This window comes from Sarcophilus harrisii, chromosome 2 (genome assembly GCF_902635505.1).
Source record: "Sarcophilus harrisii chromosome 2, mSarHar1.11, whole genome shotgun sequence".
NCBI classification, from domain to species: Eukaryota; Metazoa; Chordata; class Mammalia; order Dasyuromorphia; family Dasyuridae; genus Sarcophilus; species Sarcophilus harrisii.
Window position 1 is genome coordinate 660,993,462 of NC_045427.1, and position 16,568 is coordinate 661,010,029.

At 56.5% G+C, this 16,568-nt stretch overlaps 1 protein-coding gene across 1 annotated transcript in view; it reads right to left on the reverse strand.

The window, feature by feature from the left end:
* Positions 1-4,454: 4,454 nt before the first annotated feature.
* Positions 4,455-16,568, reverse strand: part of CFAP46 (cilia and flagella associated protein 46) — a 123,207-nt gene continuing 111,093 nt past the window's right edge. The window contains exons 49-58 of the mRNA XM_031949402.1: positions 13,871-13,929; positions 12,942-12,996; positions 12,827-12,865; positions 10,647-10,749; positions 9,652-9,764; positions 8,450-8,531; positions 7,496-7,632; positions 7,318-7,398; positions 5,724-5,783; positions 4,455-4,902 (exon numbers count right to left, since the gene is read on the reverse strand). Coding sequence (XP_031805262.1) covers positions 4,766-4,902; positions 5,724-5,783; positions 7,318-7,398; positions 7,496-7,632; positions 8,450-8,531; positions 9,652-9,764; positions 10,647-10,749; positions 12,827-12,865; positions 12,942-12,996; positions 13,871-13,929 — 866 coding nt within the window. The 3' untranslated portion in view covers positions 4,455-4,765. The remainder of the gene's footprint in view (positions 4,903-5,723; positions 5,784-7,317; positions 7,399-7,495; positions 7,633-8,449; positions 8,532-9,651; positions 9,765-10,646; positions 10,750-12,826; positions 12,866-12,941; positions 12,997-13,870; positions 13,930-16,568) is intronic.

The window sequence follows — 16,568 nt, forward strand, 5'->3', positions numbered from 1 at the left end:
GGGCCCGGGCCAAGAGCCCCGAGCTCTGCTCATATTTCCTGAGCTCCTCCTCGGCTCCCGTCTGTCCCCCGCGCTACTTAGTGGGGGCCGCAGAGGCTACAGCTGGGAGCCTCTGAAACGCCCCCACTGGGCACGGGGTCCCCTCCGGAATGGGGCGCACCCGGTGGGGAAGAGCGATGGGTGGCGGCCCTCAAGGGAGGCTACATGGCCGCTGTGGCCCCACAAGCCACGGGAAGTTCCCCCTTCTTCTCCTCCCTCTGCCGGGGGCTCGCTTTTCTGTGCTCATGGGCTCTTCTGAGCTTCCCAGGAAGTGCCGTGACCCAGACCCCAAAGCACCTGGTGATTGCTTTGGGATTTTACTGGAAGAAGGGGTTGCTGGGGAGGAAAGGCCCCCAGCCGTCCTCCGAGAGCTGCCTGCGGCACCCAGGGTCGGAGCGGGTGGGACAGTCCCACCTCCTCTTGCTGACCCACCCTGTGGACGCTGGCACTTCCGCCACTGCCGATCCCGGCTACCGCCGGCCCCACCTCCTCACACGCTGCCAGGTCCGGTAAAGGCCAGAATCACCAGGGAAAAATCAATTCTATTTACAAGGAGAAAATGAATCCAATGAGGATTTATTTCTCCAAAATGTACTGCGCGTCCGGCAGATGACTTTTAAAAAATAATCAGCTGGATTTCCTCCTCCTCACCAAGAAACCCACCCTTACTTTCTTCTTTCCCTTTTACTTCCCTGCCTCTCTCCCACCTCCTGCCCATGTTCGGCCTTTCATCTCCCATCTCCAGGCCTTTGTCCAGGCTGGCCCAGATGCCCTTCCTTCCCTCCTCTGGCCCTTGGAATCCCCGGCCCCTTTTCATGGTCCTCCTCTCCCGCCCCCTCCGGCTGCCGGACGGGTCGGCTCCCGACTCCCTCACTCGCTCGTGGCCACTGGGCCGGGAATGGTCGGGACTCTGGACCGGCCCGTGCCCCCGAGAGGCCCCTCTGGCCACGGGGCCAGAGCATTGGAGAGGCCAGAGAGCCAGAATCCGACCCTGCTTGAGAGGGGGACAGAGTCCTCCCCACCGAGAGTCAGGCCAGAGGTCTCCTTCTGGGGCCGGCCCTTTGGTTCCAGGTGAAGGCCGGGCCCGGGACCTCGGGGGCTCGGGGGAGGGAGCCCCCGGGGCAGAGAGTCCAGTCTCTGGGACTTTGCCAGCCAGCCCAGACCTAGTCTGAATGGCCCCGGGCGGTCCTGAGCCTGGAGGAAGCCAAGGAAAGTCTGAGCCCTTCTCCCCACAGAAGCGGGGTGTGGGCAGTGGGCGTCGGCCCTTTATCTGTGGGGTGACGGCTGCGGATTTTCCCTGGTTTGATGGACCTGGAGGGTTGAGCGCGGGCTGTTCTGAGGACACACAGTGAGCGCTGGGACTGGTAACACCGGGGGTACCTGGCTGCTGGGACACCCCACTTCTGGGACACCCGCTGCTGGGACATCCTGGAGGACTGCTGGAGCCTTAGCTGGCCCGGCCCGAGGCGTCAGGGCCCATGCGCCTGCCCGGCCGTCCTCTGGTCCTCTCTTCTGTCCCAGGCCACGATGAGCCTCTCCTCCTTCCTCTCCTGACCTCCAGGCGTCTCCAGCAGAACCTGCCCTGTATGCAGTAGGTGCTCAGTGTTTGCTTGCTGAATGGTTGCAGTCCTTTGCATTCAGTCCTGAGCTGGCTGTCCTTGGCCCCTTACACTAGGGACGCAGTAGAGAACGGGGTCGTCGGAGCCCCCCGGGGACTCGCTCCATGCTGCCCTGGCCACCCTGGCTGCCTTGAGGAGCCTCCCGGGCCCTTCGGCCTCTCAGTCCCGGCTCCCTTTGGCCTCCTCCTTCGCCCCCAAACCTCCCATCCTGGGCCTGAGGCCTTCCCACAAGGAGACACCGTGGAACCCGGGGCTTCCTGGAGGCCGCGGCGCTTTCCCCCCCATCTCAGGGCACTAAAGGGGCTACTCCCCCTCCCTCCCTCCCTCCCTCTCTGCCACCGAGGCTGATGGGCTCGCAGGAGAGAAACGGGGCGGGGCGGGGGGGGGCGATTTCTTCTGAGTGTCTGTGCCGTGTGTATCTGTGTGTCCGAGTGTGTCTGAGTGTATTCCGGGTGCGTGGGTGCGCGTGTGTCTCCCCCGTCCGCTGTTGGCGCCCACCCCCCCAAAAAGCTTGGCTGGTTCTGACCGGGAATTGGGCCATGGGGGACCGGGGTTCCCAAGGGGGGGCTGGGGGGCAGGGGGTTTGGAAAATTTTGGAGGGAGAGGTTGGGGGGGAAATGGGGGAAGGAGGGGTGCAGGGGGACTGGAGGAGAGGGGAAGGGGTGAATGGAGGGGAAGGGCTTTGGGGGTGTTTTATGGAGGAGAGGTTCAGGGGGTGATGGTTTGGGGGAAGGTCAGGGGTGACTGGAGGGGAAACCAGGGGTGACTGGAGGGAAGAAGGCCAGGGTGTTTTGGAGGGAAATGTTTTGGAGGAAGGTTTGGGGGAAAAACTGAAATTAAAAGGTTTCTGAAAAAGGGGGAAAAATTTTTAATGGAAGGAAGGTTTTTTGGAAAAAAAGGAGAAACTAGGGGTGGATAAAGGTTTTTGGAAAAACCGGGGGGAAAAAAGGGGGACAGGAAGAAAACAAATTTTCCCGGAAAAATAAAGGAACAAAAACTCAAAAAGGGAAGTAGGGGTTTTCAAAGGAGGAAAAAAGTAAGGAGGAACTGTGGGGTAATGGAGGAAAGGGGGCTTTAGGGGGACATGGAGGAGGGGCTAAGGGTGATGGAGGAAGGCTAGGGGTGCTGGGGAAGGCTAGGGTTTTGGAAAAGGGCGAGGGGTGACATTGGCAGTTTTCCTTGACAGCATGAATGGGGGTGTTTGTTGACAAGGAGTCCACGTTGACAAGGAGGCTCCAAGGCTGGGAGACGGAGAAGCTGAGCTCCTTATGCTACTAAGAAGGGGTGTGGGGAAAGGGGAGGATTCTGGGGCAAGATCCATGGCCTGTTTTGGGCCTGAAGCATTTGAGAAGCTCGTGGGACCTGCACTTGGGACGTTCCATCGGCGGGTGTGGAATTGTGGTGGCTCTTTGGCCACGATGGTTTTTCCCCTGAGTGACAAGGGGACGTCCTTTTTGTTTGGTGAGCCCCTTCTCCTCCCAGCTCTCTGGTCCTTGGCACCCTCAGGCGTCTCACCCTCGGCCTTCTTCTGGAGCATGTCTGTGTAGCCATGGCTCCATCTCCCATTGGGAACCGCCCACAGAGGTCTCCACTTAGGGGAGGGGCCTGGCCGGCCAATCTGCTTCTCCTTAAGGTCCTGCTCCCGACTTTCCTGTTCCCCCTTTGCCCTCCATCTTTTCGGCTCCCTTTGTGCACTCATGCTCCTCCCAGAGGGCAGGTACCACCTGCTCTTTTGCTCTGGGGTATTTGTACCCCGGCCCTTAGCAGAGAGTGCTCCCCTCGGCACAGCGCCGGGCGTTTCCTTGCTTTTTTTCTGATGGGAAAACAAGGGGAAGAGTGTATCTAGGCCAGAACTTGGGGACCAATGAGGACAGCTGCTCTCAGCCGGAGGCAAGCTGAGGGAAAATGAGCCGTCTCCATATTTATGTTGGCGTCTCCCTAGTAACTGTACAGGTGCCTTTTGTTGGAGAGTGTGCCCAAATAGGAACCATTTGGAGTTTGCGCGTTTGGGTTGAAGGATGTGCAGTGGTGGGTGAGTTGGTTCGGGTTGGGGTGGTTTCCTTTGTTTCCTGGTGAGTCTTCTGTGGACAGGGGAGGGATTTGGGTTGTTAGGTGTGGGACCCTTTGGGAGCAGAGGGGGGAGAGGGCCCCAAGTTCCCATTTTGAGGAAGTGGGGCCAGGGGGGCCTTTGGGGGTTGACTTGGGGTGTTGGGGGGTGGTAGTTGGTTCCCAAAATGGGGGGGGTGGCTCGTAGTGGGAAGAAAGGGGGTGGATAGGTGATTTTTTGGTTTTTGAGTTTTCCGTGTTGGGAAAATGGGTTTTTGTTAGGACCGGGCTTTTTGGGTTGTGGGGAAAGGGCCTTCAAGGCCACCGGGGATGGGAGTCCCCCTCCCCTCCCTGGGCCCCGTGTGAGGGTGGAAAGGAAAAGGCCCCGGATTTGGATCTGGGGAGGGAGGGAGGAGTTGCCCAGTGTAGACATTGGGCCCATGTTTGCTGGGCGTGGACTCTGTGATTTGGAGGGGTGAGAGGGATCTTTTTTGGGTTGTTGGGTGTTTTTCTAGCCCACATGCAAGGGCCCCTTTTTAAAAATTTGTCTTAGCACAGAATAAGAGGCAATGTCCTGAGAGAAAATTTTGAACCCAAAGGGCCTTTTTTTTGGGGTGTAAAACCCGATTTTTCCTGTTGGGATGAAAAGATCAGAGTGGGGGTAAAGGGGGTTTAGTTTGGGGGGAGACAATGGTACCTTTCTGGGGAGATCCCCCAAAGTCTCGTTTCCTAAGGGCTTTCCTTTCGGACCCCTCGCCCTACCCCTCCCTGACCCACCCACCCTGGCCTGTGGTAACTGCCCCCTCAATCCCCAGGCCCTGTGCTAAGCATTGCAGCTGGGGCACAGCAGGAGCACACCAGGGGCCCATTGGGGGTTCAATGGCTGCATGAGCAGGGAGGGCAAAGAGACAGAAGCCCCAAAGGCTGGCACGGGAGCCAGACCCCGTGGGCAGCTTGTGGAAGCAGAGGCAGCTGGCTCAGGGAAGGGGCCGGCCCTGCTGGTTTCAAGAAGGGCGAGGTGAACAGGGGGCAGCCGGATCCTAAAGCCCGTTGAGGAGGGATCAGATGACAAAGAGGTTCGGAAGTCCGAAGAGCACAAAGTTGAAATTTGACCGCGCTGGCACAAAAGGGATTAAGCTGGAGAGCATGACGGTGCCGCGGTCCGCGCCTTTGTCTGTAGAAGTTCTGAGAAGCTCTTCTGCAAAGGGGGAGATGGGAAGCAGCCTCTGTTCAGCTTCGAGGATGCTCAAAGTCTCAGGCCCCCCCCCCCGCTCCCCCCGCTCTGCAGATGACCCGAAGGTCTCATCGGTGCCCAGAGGCCAAGTGGCTTCCAAGGGACCTTTCTCTTCCGTGACTTCTGGGAGTGTAATTCAAAGGAAAGGGGGCTTCTCGAGGAGCCCCCAGACTGCCATTTACCAACTTCTTGGGGGCTCAGGTTCTTTATGTGCCCCAGAGGCAATGGCCATGCTTGGTGGATGTTTTCAGGACCAGAAAAGCCAGACTAATTTTTCAAATGGGAGATTAGGAGAAGGTACAGTCACAGGGGAAGCTTCCCCCTCATCCTTTTTGATTTTGTTATTCCTTTTCCCCAGTCACCCTTTTTATTTTGTTACTTTTCCCCACTTGTTAGAATCCTTACAAAGTGTTAAGTCATTTATCTAATTTAGCCTAGGACTTAGCAAGTTGAACTAAGGAACAATGGATTCCTTTTGGACTATTTCTAGGACTTAAGGACATGTATAAATTCTCATGATGATTCATGTCATTTGTTACATCACCACTAGCCTGTGTTACTATGTGCTTATGTCATTTATGTAATTATGTGTAATACCTCCCATATGGATGGATTTCTGGATATCTGTTTCCAATGAGCCCCTTTAGAAACCCGCTAATCTGATTTGATTTCCCATTTCCCTGTGGTGTTCTCATCTCCCTTCCTGAGAAGTCAGGGAGGGCATGACCACCTCCTTTTTATGGTATTTTCACTTCTTTTTTGAGAGTCAGGGAAGGCGTGATCACCTTCTTTTTTGGGGTTTTCACCTCCTTGAGAAGTCAGGGAAGTCATGACCACCTTATATTCTAAAATCAAAAGAAAGCGGGAGGTGTTAGAATCCTTACAAAGTGTTGTCACTTGTCTGATTTAGCCTGGTACTTAGCAAGTTCTCTAGCTCACTAATGTATTGAAGCACTCATTGGAGTTGACACTTGGGAGAGTCACAAGTCAGGATTCAGTATGAGATTCACAAGCTCCACCTCCCACAATCCCACTCTTGGAGGAGGAGTCAACCTCTGAGTTCACACGTCTAAAAGAGCATATAAAAGGACAAGCCTCAGTCAGGAGTCAGTTTGGGAGATTCAGAGAGAGCTGGAGGCTAAATCTGGCAGAGGCAAAGGACTAGTAACAAGAGCTCTCGGAGCGGAGTCCGGAAAGCTAAGCGGGATATTTTGGAAGAGACAATAACGGATCTGAACGTAACTCCTGGCTGCATCTGAGGTGATTATTGATCTGAACTGAAACTAAGGCTGCCTCCAGAGGCCCCCCAGGAAACCTGCTCCCAAAGAAGGATCGCAGTTTAGAGAAAAGAAGAACATTACATCCACTCACCCTGGGTTTTGTTACCGTTACTCCCCCCCACTCACCCTGGGTTTTGTTACCGTTACTCCCCCCCACTCACCCTCGGTTTTGTTACCGTTACTCCCCCCCACTCACCCTGGGTTTTGTTACCGTTACTCCCCCCCACTCACCCTCGGTTTTGTTACCGTTACTCCCCCCCACTCACCCTGGGTTTTGTTACGTTCTCCCCACTCACCCTGGGTTTTGTTGCCATTACTCCCCCACTCACCTCAGTTTTATTGCCAGTGCTCCCCCACTACCTCGGTTTTGTGCCGTTACTCCTCCCACTCACCCTGGGTTTTGTTACCGATCTCCCCCCACTCACCCTGGGTTTGTTCGTCTCCCCCCTCACCCTGGGTTTGTTACGTTCTCCCCTCACCCTGGGTTTTGTTCAGATCTCCCCCACTCACCCTGGGTTTTGTTACGATGCTCCCCACTCACCCTGGGTTTTGTTACTTACTCCCCCCCTCACCCTGGGTTTTGTTACGTTCTCCCCCTCACCCTCGGTTTGTTACCGTTCTCCCCCCTCACCCTGGGTTTTGTTACCGTCTCCCCCACTCACCCTGGGTTTTGTTCCGTCTCCCCCACTCACCCTCGGTTTTGTTGCGTTCTCCCCCCACTCACCCTCGGTTTTGTTCTGTTCTTCCCCCACTCACCCTGGGTTTTGTTGCGTTCTCCCCCGCTCACCCTCGGTTTTATTACCCCATTCTCCCCCCGCTCACCCTCGGTTTTGTTCATTACTCCCCCCACTCACCCCTGGGTTTTATTCCGTTACTCCCCCCACTCACCCTGGGTTTTGTTACCGTTACTCCCCCCCACTCACCCTGGGTTTTGTTACCGTTACTCCCCCCCCACTCACCCTCGGTTTTGTTACCGTTACTCCCCCCCACTCACCCTGGGTTTTGTTACCGTTACTCCCCCCCACTCACCCTCGGTTTTGTTACCGTTACTCCCCCCCACTCACCCTGGGTTTTGTTACGGTTACTTCCCCCCACTCACCTTTTTTGGACAGGTCACGGAAGTTGGCCTTCATGATGTGAAAGACGGCTTTCCCGATCGACTTCCCCAGCCTGATCATGCCTAAAGAACCATGAGGCCCATGAATGGTGAGCCAAGGGCTGGGAGCCCCCGGAAAGGCAGAGGGGGCATCCGCCCAGCCTGCAGGCCCCTCACTCACTCTCACACAGGAGGTCCACCCTGCGGCCGTTGCAGAACAGGAAGGTGGGCCACTGGTTGCTCATCACGGAGCGGACGCCCACCAGGCTCAGCAGGATGATGGTGTCCACGGGCTTGTGCAGCATGAGTGGGGAAGGCCTGAAAGAATGACAGCGTCCCCCAGGGTGGGGGGCAGGCGGGCGCAGCTCCTCTTCCTCGAGCCCCCAGGACCCACCAGTGAGATCCCCGGGGCTCCGGCTCCTGTTCTCGGCACAGCCAGGGCCTGGGAGTGGGCGGCCCTGCTCCAGCCCCTGCCAGCAGTCCGGCCTTCATCCCTTGCCCAGAGGAGGCAGAGAGGGTGCTCAGGGCGGGGCCTGGAGCTGAGCCCAGAGGGGAAGGGGACCTGGGGCCAAGGGCGGCCGGGAGGAGAAGGGCACGGGCAGGCGGCGCCCTAACCCTAAATGCCCGCCTGCAGGGGGAGATCTGGCCAGATGGGGGAATTAGAACCGCAAGAACTGGGCCAGGACATCTGGGGGCAAACGGCTCGGGCAGAGCCTTGGCTTGCAGAGCGCAGGTCACTCAGGCGGCCCGGTCCGGGGCGGGGCAAGGGCTGGGCCACGCCCAGTCATCCGGCCTCGCTGGGGCCCAACCACCCACTGTACACTCCCTCGGCCTCCTCACCCTCAGCCTCCTCCCTCTAGGCCTCCTGGCCCTCAGCCTGGTCCCCGCCCCTTTGGAGAGCAGAGCACTTGCGCCCACTTGTTCAGCATGGTGGCCATCACGTGCCCACTGCACACGCCTGCAGCCCGCCGCTGCCCCAGGCCGCCCTTCCTCCTCACCCTTGTGGATGCCCTGTCTCCTCCGTGGGGGCCTCTCCTGGCCCTCAGAGGCCCGGTGTCCCCGGCCTGCCCTGCCCCCCATTGGGACCCCGTGTACAGCAGCAGAGGGGAGTGAGGGGGCCGGCCAGGACCGGTACCTCTGGATTTCGTCGAACTTGGCCCGTCTCTGGAGGCTGTAGGCCGTGTGCATCAGGTTCAGGAGGAACATTATCTGGCAATCTGAAACAGGCAGAATCCCGGCCTCTTCAGGGCTCCTTCCCTGGGCCGGGACCACCAAGGCCTCCATCCGGGGCCTTGCTTTGGGGGCCTCCCTGTGGGGGCCTCGCTCCAGACCTGTTGAAGGGCTTCTCTGACCCTGCCCACCAGGAGCTTCTCAGGTGGAGGAAGAGGAGGAGGAAGGAAGAGGAGGACTCCTGGCTGAGCAGGGCTCTCAGGCAGGGTTTCAGTGACTGGCCAGGGAGCCCCATGAGCTGAGGTATGACCTGGCTGGTCTATGTGGCAGAGGGACAGAGTCCGGCCAGGAGGGGGCAGGCCCTGGGGAAGCACTGAGGGTCTGCAGCGGGGGGGGGGCATGCCAGGGAGTGGGGGAGGCAGAAGGTCCCTCAGTCCCCTTTGGGACGGGGAGAGGAAGCAGCCAGGGAGGCTCAGCCTCAGTGAGCGTCCCTGACTGACCAGTAGGGCCTTAAGGGTCCCGTCCCGTCTGGCCCACTATATGGCCATTATGTGCCCAGGTCAGTGTTCAGCCCTGCTGGAGCCGGGCTCGGGAAGCTCCTGGGGCTGTTTCTGCCTGAGGAGGGAAGGGAGCCAGGGGTTCACTGTCAGAAACACCTGCAGTTACGGGCTGGGGGTGCAGGAGGGAGGACAGACCGGGAAGCCTGAGGGGAGGCGGGACTGCAAGGAGAGCCAGAAAGATGGGCAGGGGGGGGGGTGTTCCAGTTTCAGCTGAGTGGGGGGATGGAAGCCAGGAACCAGTGAGGGGGCGGAAGTGGGGGCAGCCAGTGTAGACCGGCCACCCAGGGAAGGGGAAGGGACACCAGCCGGGGATCTCATGGTGCTCTAACACCTGGACTGGCTTAGAGCGTGAGGCACAGGGCACCGAGCCCCTGCCCCAGGTTCCTCTCCCTCCCTCCCTTGATTTTTGCCCACCATTGCCCCTTCCTACCGTGATATCCCTCCCCCCCCCCGATTCTTTGCCCCTTCCTTGCTCTCCCATCTCTACATGGTAGATCTGCCCCCCCCTGATGCTCCCCATGGTGGATCCCCCCTCCCCCTTCTCTTCCCCTAGACCCTCCCCCCTTTATGCTGGACGGTCCTCCCCCTCCCCCCTCACTTCTCTCACCTTGCAGGTTCATGGTGATCAGACTGTCGATGAGCACGTGAGACAGCAAGTTCTCCATCCCATAGAAGAAAAACCCGCTGCAGGAGCTCAAGCTCTGCTCCCAGTCTGCTTGGCTGGAGGAGGAGGAGGACCCCTCAGAGGCACCGAGCACCCCCTCCTTCCCAGGGAGGTCTCACACTGGAGGCGGGACCCCGTCTGCCCCGGGGAGCTCGGCCTTGGGCAGAGGCGTGTCCCTGACAGCAGGGCCGGCTCGGGACTCATCCCTCTGAACCCCGGCTCTCCTGGCCACAGCCCCCCTCCCCCGGCTTCCAGGCTCTCTTGCTCCCCTCTGCGTGTCCCTGTTCACACTGGGGCATCAGGGCAGTTGGAGGTTCTTGGCAGAGAGGAGGAAGGGGCCCCCAAATGAGCCCTGGTCCCTGGGGTCTCTGGGGCTCCGGAAGAGTTTTACCCGACTGGGTCTGCAGGGTCTGACCTGGCTGTGGAGGCTGGGTCTCCTTGTGGAGGAGAGGGGGTGGACGCCCTGAAGTGTTCCCTCGATGGAGGTCAGCCTCGATTGGCCCTGACAACCCCTCCCACAAAGCCATGTTCTGTGCCGACCTCTGACCCTCTGATGTGGGGTAGGGAATCTGGGGGCTGACCCTCCCCCCACATAACTGGTGCCCCAGTCCTGCTGCTGGGGTCCCAAACACTGGGTGACTCTAGGTCCTTCTCCACTTCCCACAGGTCAGGAGCTGCCCCTTCCTGCTCCTGCTTCCCTGGATGAGCAGATCTCTGCTGGATCAGGGGCTCCTCCTCTTCCTCCTCCCTTTCTCCTCCTCCTCCTCCCTTTCTCCTCCTCCTCCTCCCTTTCTCCTTCTCCTCCTCCTCCTCCTTCTCCTTCTCCTCCTTCTCCTCCTCCTCCTCCTCCTCCTCCTCCTCCCAGAACAGGGCCTCCATCACTGAACCAATGCACTCCCTGACAGATCCAAAAAGGACGGTGAGCGCCGGTCGCCCACCTCGGAAAGTTCTTCCTTCCCAGGAACCCGGACCAGCGGCCGGGGAAGGCGTCGCGGTACTTCTCCAGGATCTCCTGCACTTTGAAGATGGGCGTGAAGTTCTCTGCAATGAGACGTTTATCATGTGGGGAGAAAGCCCAGGAGCCGCGTGTGGGCCGAGTTCTAGGAGGGCAGCCCGCCGGCTGGGGGCAGCGCTTGCAATCGCTGCGCTGATTTTACAATCATTTTAGGATGACGTCATGATTTTTATCATTTACAGTGAGGTGACGGTGAATCTGAAAGGCTGCAGGTCGGATCTGGGAAGCGTCACAAGGTGGCGCAGGGAGGACACCCTAAGCTGCCCATCTCCGTCCTTCAGCTGGAAGAGGAGACTTGGGGAGCATCGGTGCTGGCCTGGGGGGCCCTGCCCACGGCCACGAGCAGCCCCTCCCACCCACTGTCCCCCCTTCTCGGTGCCCAGCCACAAGTCAGCCCAGGAAAGTGAACTGTGAAGGTCACCTGGGACGCTCACTGAGCCCAAGAAAAGGCAAGGGCACTCAGGCAGGAAGGAGAAGAGCTAGATTTGAACCCAGAGCCTGGCACCGAGTCTCAGCCTGCCACCTTGGAGACCTCCAAGACATACGTTAGCCTTCTCCCTGCAGAGGGCAAGCCCAAAGCCCAGGGGGAAGAGTGCCCTGGTGCCCAGAGGGCTGGGCCTGGGCGCAGGAAGTTCGTCTCCATGAGCTCACATCTGGCCATGGAGCCTTCCCAGCTGTGTGGCCCTGAGCAAGACCCTCCCCACAGACCCTTCCTAGCTTTGTGGGCAAGACCCTCACCCTGCTGGCCTAGGTTTCCTTATCTGTAAAATGAGCTGGAGAAGAAAGTGGCAGGTCCTCCAGCGGATCTGCCCAGAAAACCCCAACGGGGCTGGGAAGAGTGGGACAGGGCTGAAAAATGGCTCGCCAACCACGGAGCCTCAGCCTTGGGCTGCCCGGCCAAAAGGCCACCTCAAGGTTTTAATCTCCGCCGGAGGGTCATTCATCTCCTCTCCGTCACTCAGCGCCACTGTCCGCCCGGGGGACTAAGGACGGAGCGTCCGGCACGCTCTCCTCACCGCCGCCATCAATCACCCGCCGCAGAGAATCTTTCCAGTGCTGATAAAACCTGCCAATCCCGTGCCCCATTTATCAAGGACACATGGGCAAGAAATGAGGCCTCTTCAATTTGCTTAATTGATGCCAGGCAATCGCTCAGAGGATGATCCAAGGTCTTGTAGGCACTCTTTAAGATGAGTGACTGACATTTAAACGTCGAGCCCACCCTTGGGGCCTCCTGACTGGCTGAGGGACTCATGGAGCCCGGGTCTCCTGTCCTAAGTCTGCCCTGGTGTCGGGACACTGAGCTGGGCCGAGGCACCTCCGTGGCCACTGCTGGGGGGCAGACCCCCCGAGAGGTGGGAGCCGGACAGGGGCCGGCTCCGGACCGGGCCTGAGCTCGGCTCCAACATCGCCGCCGCCACCCTGGGATCCAGGCCTCGAGTGAGAATCAAAACCGGTGACCTCTCAGCTTTGTCCTCTGGCATTCTAGTGACTATCGCCTCCTATTCAGGCTCGTCATTCATTCACTCACTCACTCACTCATTCATTCATTCATTCCACGGTGTCAAGCGAATCACCGTGAGCATGGCCTTGGGCCCTCTGGGCAGTGTCCACCCCAAGGCCAGGTGCTGACACTGTGCAAGGTCTGGACTTCTGGGAGAGGCTGCATCTGAGAGCTCAGCTATGCTTTTTGTGACCCAGGAAAATCTCATTCTCTGTATTGTATGTCTCTTATTCCGCGCCCCCCCATTTTTCTCTATTTCTGCTTCTCTCTTGTTCTCTTTATTTTATCTGAATCTGTCTCTTTATGTCTGTTTCTGTCTCTTTCCCCCTCTCTCTTTTTGTCTCTCATTCTTTGTCTCTTGCTTGTCTCTTCCCTTTGTATCTGAATCTCTACTTCTCTACTGTGTCTGTCTCTTCTCCGTCTCTCTCCTTTCAGCCTCTGTCTCTTCCTTTCTCTCTCTTTCTGTCTCTGTCTCAGTCTCTCCTGACCGCCCCTCTGTGTTCTGTCTCAATCTCACTCTCATGGGTCCAACCCCATACATGATCGGGGAAATACTTGGACCAACTAGTCAGAACAAAGAGGGGCAATAGCCGGTTTACCTATTTTGTATTTTGCTTCCTCAAAAGGGTCCACGACATCTGGGGTTCCAGTTAAGGGAAACAGTGGCTGTGTAAGCGTTGGTCTCTGACCAGGGGGCACGAGTCAAAAGGATACATTTTAAATTGATGGATTCCACAGGGATACAGTTGGCTGGCATGAGCCGGCTCGTCTGCAATCACGAGGGAGGAGCTGTTAGTTATGCTGGCACACGCAGGGCACGTTCATGCCCCCTGTACCCCGCGCCCATGAGAACCGGGGCACCCACTGCCCGACTGCAGGGCTCAAGACCACAGTCGGGCCTGGAACAGGCTGAACTCTGAGTTAACAGGATCTCGGTATGAAAATGAGCTTGGTCTCTGGGGAGAAGGCCAGAGAAACAAGCAAGAGGCCAGAGGTCGGCTTCCTGGTGGAACACCCGTCCAGTCAGGCCCGGGGGTGGCAGGACCCACCATCCCTGTCACTCAGAGGAGGAGCCGGAACTGAGCTCTGAGACCCGGACACCTTCAGTGAGCGCCACCAAGTGGGGAGACCGTGGCTTGGCCGTAGCCTACTTACTCCCCAAGCTTTCACTCCCAGCTCCTCCTTGGTAGAGCTGGGGGATCCAAGGCCTTCAGGGCTTGCTGGGCCTGGTTCAGAGACTACTGAGAGAACCCAGTGTCAGGTCAGAGCTCAGGCCTGGGAGCCAAGGATCTCCCGAGTGTCTGCAGAGGGAGAGCGGCCCCAGGGGGGCCCACTTGCCGCCCCCAAGTCTCTGAGTTCACCTGCTCACCCCAAAGGCCTGCCCCCCCTTCCCGGTCCTGTTCTGGCCCCTTAGCGGAGGGACCTGGCAGCAGGCCGTCTGCCAGAGAGGGGAGGTTCAGCACCTCGGACAGGGCTGTCTGCAGGCGGGTCCCCTGCCCTCTAAAGCAGCAGCCGCTACCGTGGGTCCTTCAGCTCTGAACCCTTAGCAATGAGAGCCCCGTCCCCAGGCTCATCTGCCCCCCTCCCACTAACCCCGCCCCCAGGCTCATCTGCCCCCCTCCCCAGAGCCCCTTGTTTCTCACCCTCTTGCTGTACTTCTTTGTTTTAGCCTTGCCACCTTTCCCCTCTTTCTTGGCAACTTCTGTGGAGAAAAAACATGAAATGGGGAAGGGCCTTAAATCTGAGACTTGAGCAGCTGAGTGGAGGGATAGGGATTCACACCCCAGGAAGGGGCCGGCAGAGCAAAGACTGGCCCGAAGCTGGGGGCCTCTGACAGCCAGGGTTTGAGGGAGCCTCAGGATTCATCTCTCTAGCCCACGTGGTCCAGGAATCCCCTCCAGGACACCCCTGACAAATGGTCATCCAGGCTGGCAAGGAGAATGTCCAGGGAAGGGGACTCCCTTCCCCAGCAGACTCCCTGGAGGCAGCCTGGGCTGCGAGGGGGCAGCTCTGCAAGTAAGGGAGGCTTTCCATCCGCTTCTGGGAGCCCACCTCCCAGCACCCCTGCTGCTGCCCTCTGGGGTCGGGTACATTGAGACTAAGCTCTGGTCCCTGTGAGAGCAGGACACTTGCTGGAATGGTGTGGGTGGGCATCGAAGGCTCTCACAGGGACCAGTGTCCTGTAAGACAGAAGCCCTTCCAATGACCCCAGGCAGGGACGGGCATTCTCAGCCAGATCCAGGTCAAACTAGGTAACGCCTGAATCACCCTTCCCTGCTTGCAGACAGCTGCTCAGGAAAGAACTCCAGGCTGTGTGGAATGGGAGCCTGGGCTCGACATGTCACCTCTAGCTCTGGGGGTGTGGCTGGGGTCTCTTCCCCTTCCCTCAGGAGGAGCATGAGGGAACTGGAGACGACAAGGCCCTTGCCAGCCATGACTATGACTCTAGGACGGGTCAGACCCAGACTTGGAGGTAACCGTCTTCCTCCCCAGGAGACTGTTTCCTTGCTTCCCTCTGTGTATTAATGAGCACAACTGTCCTTCCCAGCCCCTTTCCTCTTCCCCCAGTCCAAGTGGGTCTCATAGGTATAATTCTCTGTACTGAACCCTTCAGCAGAGCCTCGAGGATAGAGTCAGGGTCCCGCTGGGCATCCTGGAGCAGAGAGCAGAGAGGGAAGGTCACTGACCCGGGAAGCCTTCTGTAGCCCCCCCAGCATCAGATCTCACCTACAAGGCCGGGGGCAGGGCATTCTCTTTTGGGACAGCTCAGCCCTTTGCTTCTGGAGCTGGTGCCAAGGCCTGCTTGGGGAGAGCCCCATGGGACCAGGGAATCAAAGGCCTTGTGGATTCTGGTTATCCTTCCCCCATAATGCTCTTGAGGGCATGGCAGGACGGTGGTGTAATGGACTCAAGAGGGCCCTGTCCCCAGGAGCTTCCATTCTCCCAGGCAGTCTGTCTTGGCTATCCATGTTAGAGACTTGGATTCCTGGAGTTCAGCCAGTGCCCAGGAGGCTTCCTCAAGGAATTCATTTTATTTGGGGTCTGCAAGGTGTCCTATAGATAGCTTTCTCATTTTAAAAACTGCCTTCTATAGCTTCTGGCCACTAGAGACTCACATTCTCATAGATTTTGCTGGTTCTCTATACATTTGTGACATGAGGCCTTTATCTAAGAAACTGTGTATAAAATTTCCCCCTAGTTTTCTGCTTTTCTTCTAATCTTGGCTACAATGGTTTTATTTGTATAAAACATTTTAAATTTAATATAATCAAAATTATCCATGTTACATCTGACACTGCTCCCTGTCTCTTATTTATTCATAAATTCTATCCATATATCTGATATGTTCCATGTTCTTTTCGCTTACTTATGTATCTTCCCTTATATCTGGATCATGGATCTATTTTGATCTGATCTTAGTTTAAGATATTCATTATGATTGTCTTACATATTACATTATGTTATGATCATATATTATTACATTATATATTATAGATATAATATTTAAGATATTTTCCTATATTATGATGAAAAATGCTATTCATCTCCAGAGAAAGAACTGATAGTCTGAATGCAGATCAAAGCATACTTTTTCATAATATTATTTTTACATTTTTGTCTCTATTTTCTTTTACATGACTAACATGGAAAGATGTTTTGTATGACTGCACATGTATAACCTATAACAAATTGTTTGCCTTCTTAATGGGACAGGAGAAGGGAAGGATGGAGGGAGAGCATTTGGAACTCAATTTTTTAAATGTGAAAAATAGTTTTTGAAAAAGAGAATTGCATTGGAAACATAAGAAAGGGAGAGGTAGAATGGGAGAAATTATTTCACATGAAGAGGTGAAAAAAACCTATTACAATGGAGCAGAAGGATGAGTGGTGGGCATCATGTGAACCTAACTCTCGTGGAAATCATCTCAGAAAGGGAAGAATGTACACAACCCGTTGGGTATAGAAACCTATTTTATCCAACAGAGAAAGAGGAGAACAGAAAATTGAATAAAGGCATGGGACAGGGAGAAAACACTGGTGAAGAGTAAAAAGGTGAAAGGAGAGAGAAGAATAAACGAAAAAATTAGGTTGGAGGGAAAATACACAGAAATCATAAATATGAATGTGAATGGGATGAACTCTCCCATAAAATAAAAGTGGATAATGTGGATTTAAAACCAGAATCTTACAGTAGGTTGTTTATAAGAAATAGAGACACACACGAGATTAGAGGTTAAAGAATGATTTACAAGAAACACACATGAAACAGAAACCCAGGGTCAGGGGCTGAAACAGAATCTATTATGCTTCAGCACAAGGTAAAAAAAGCATGAATAGAAA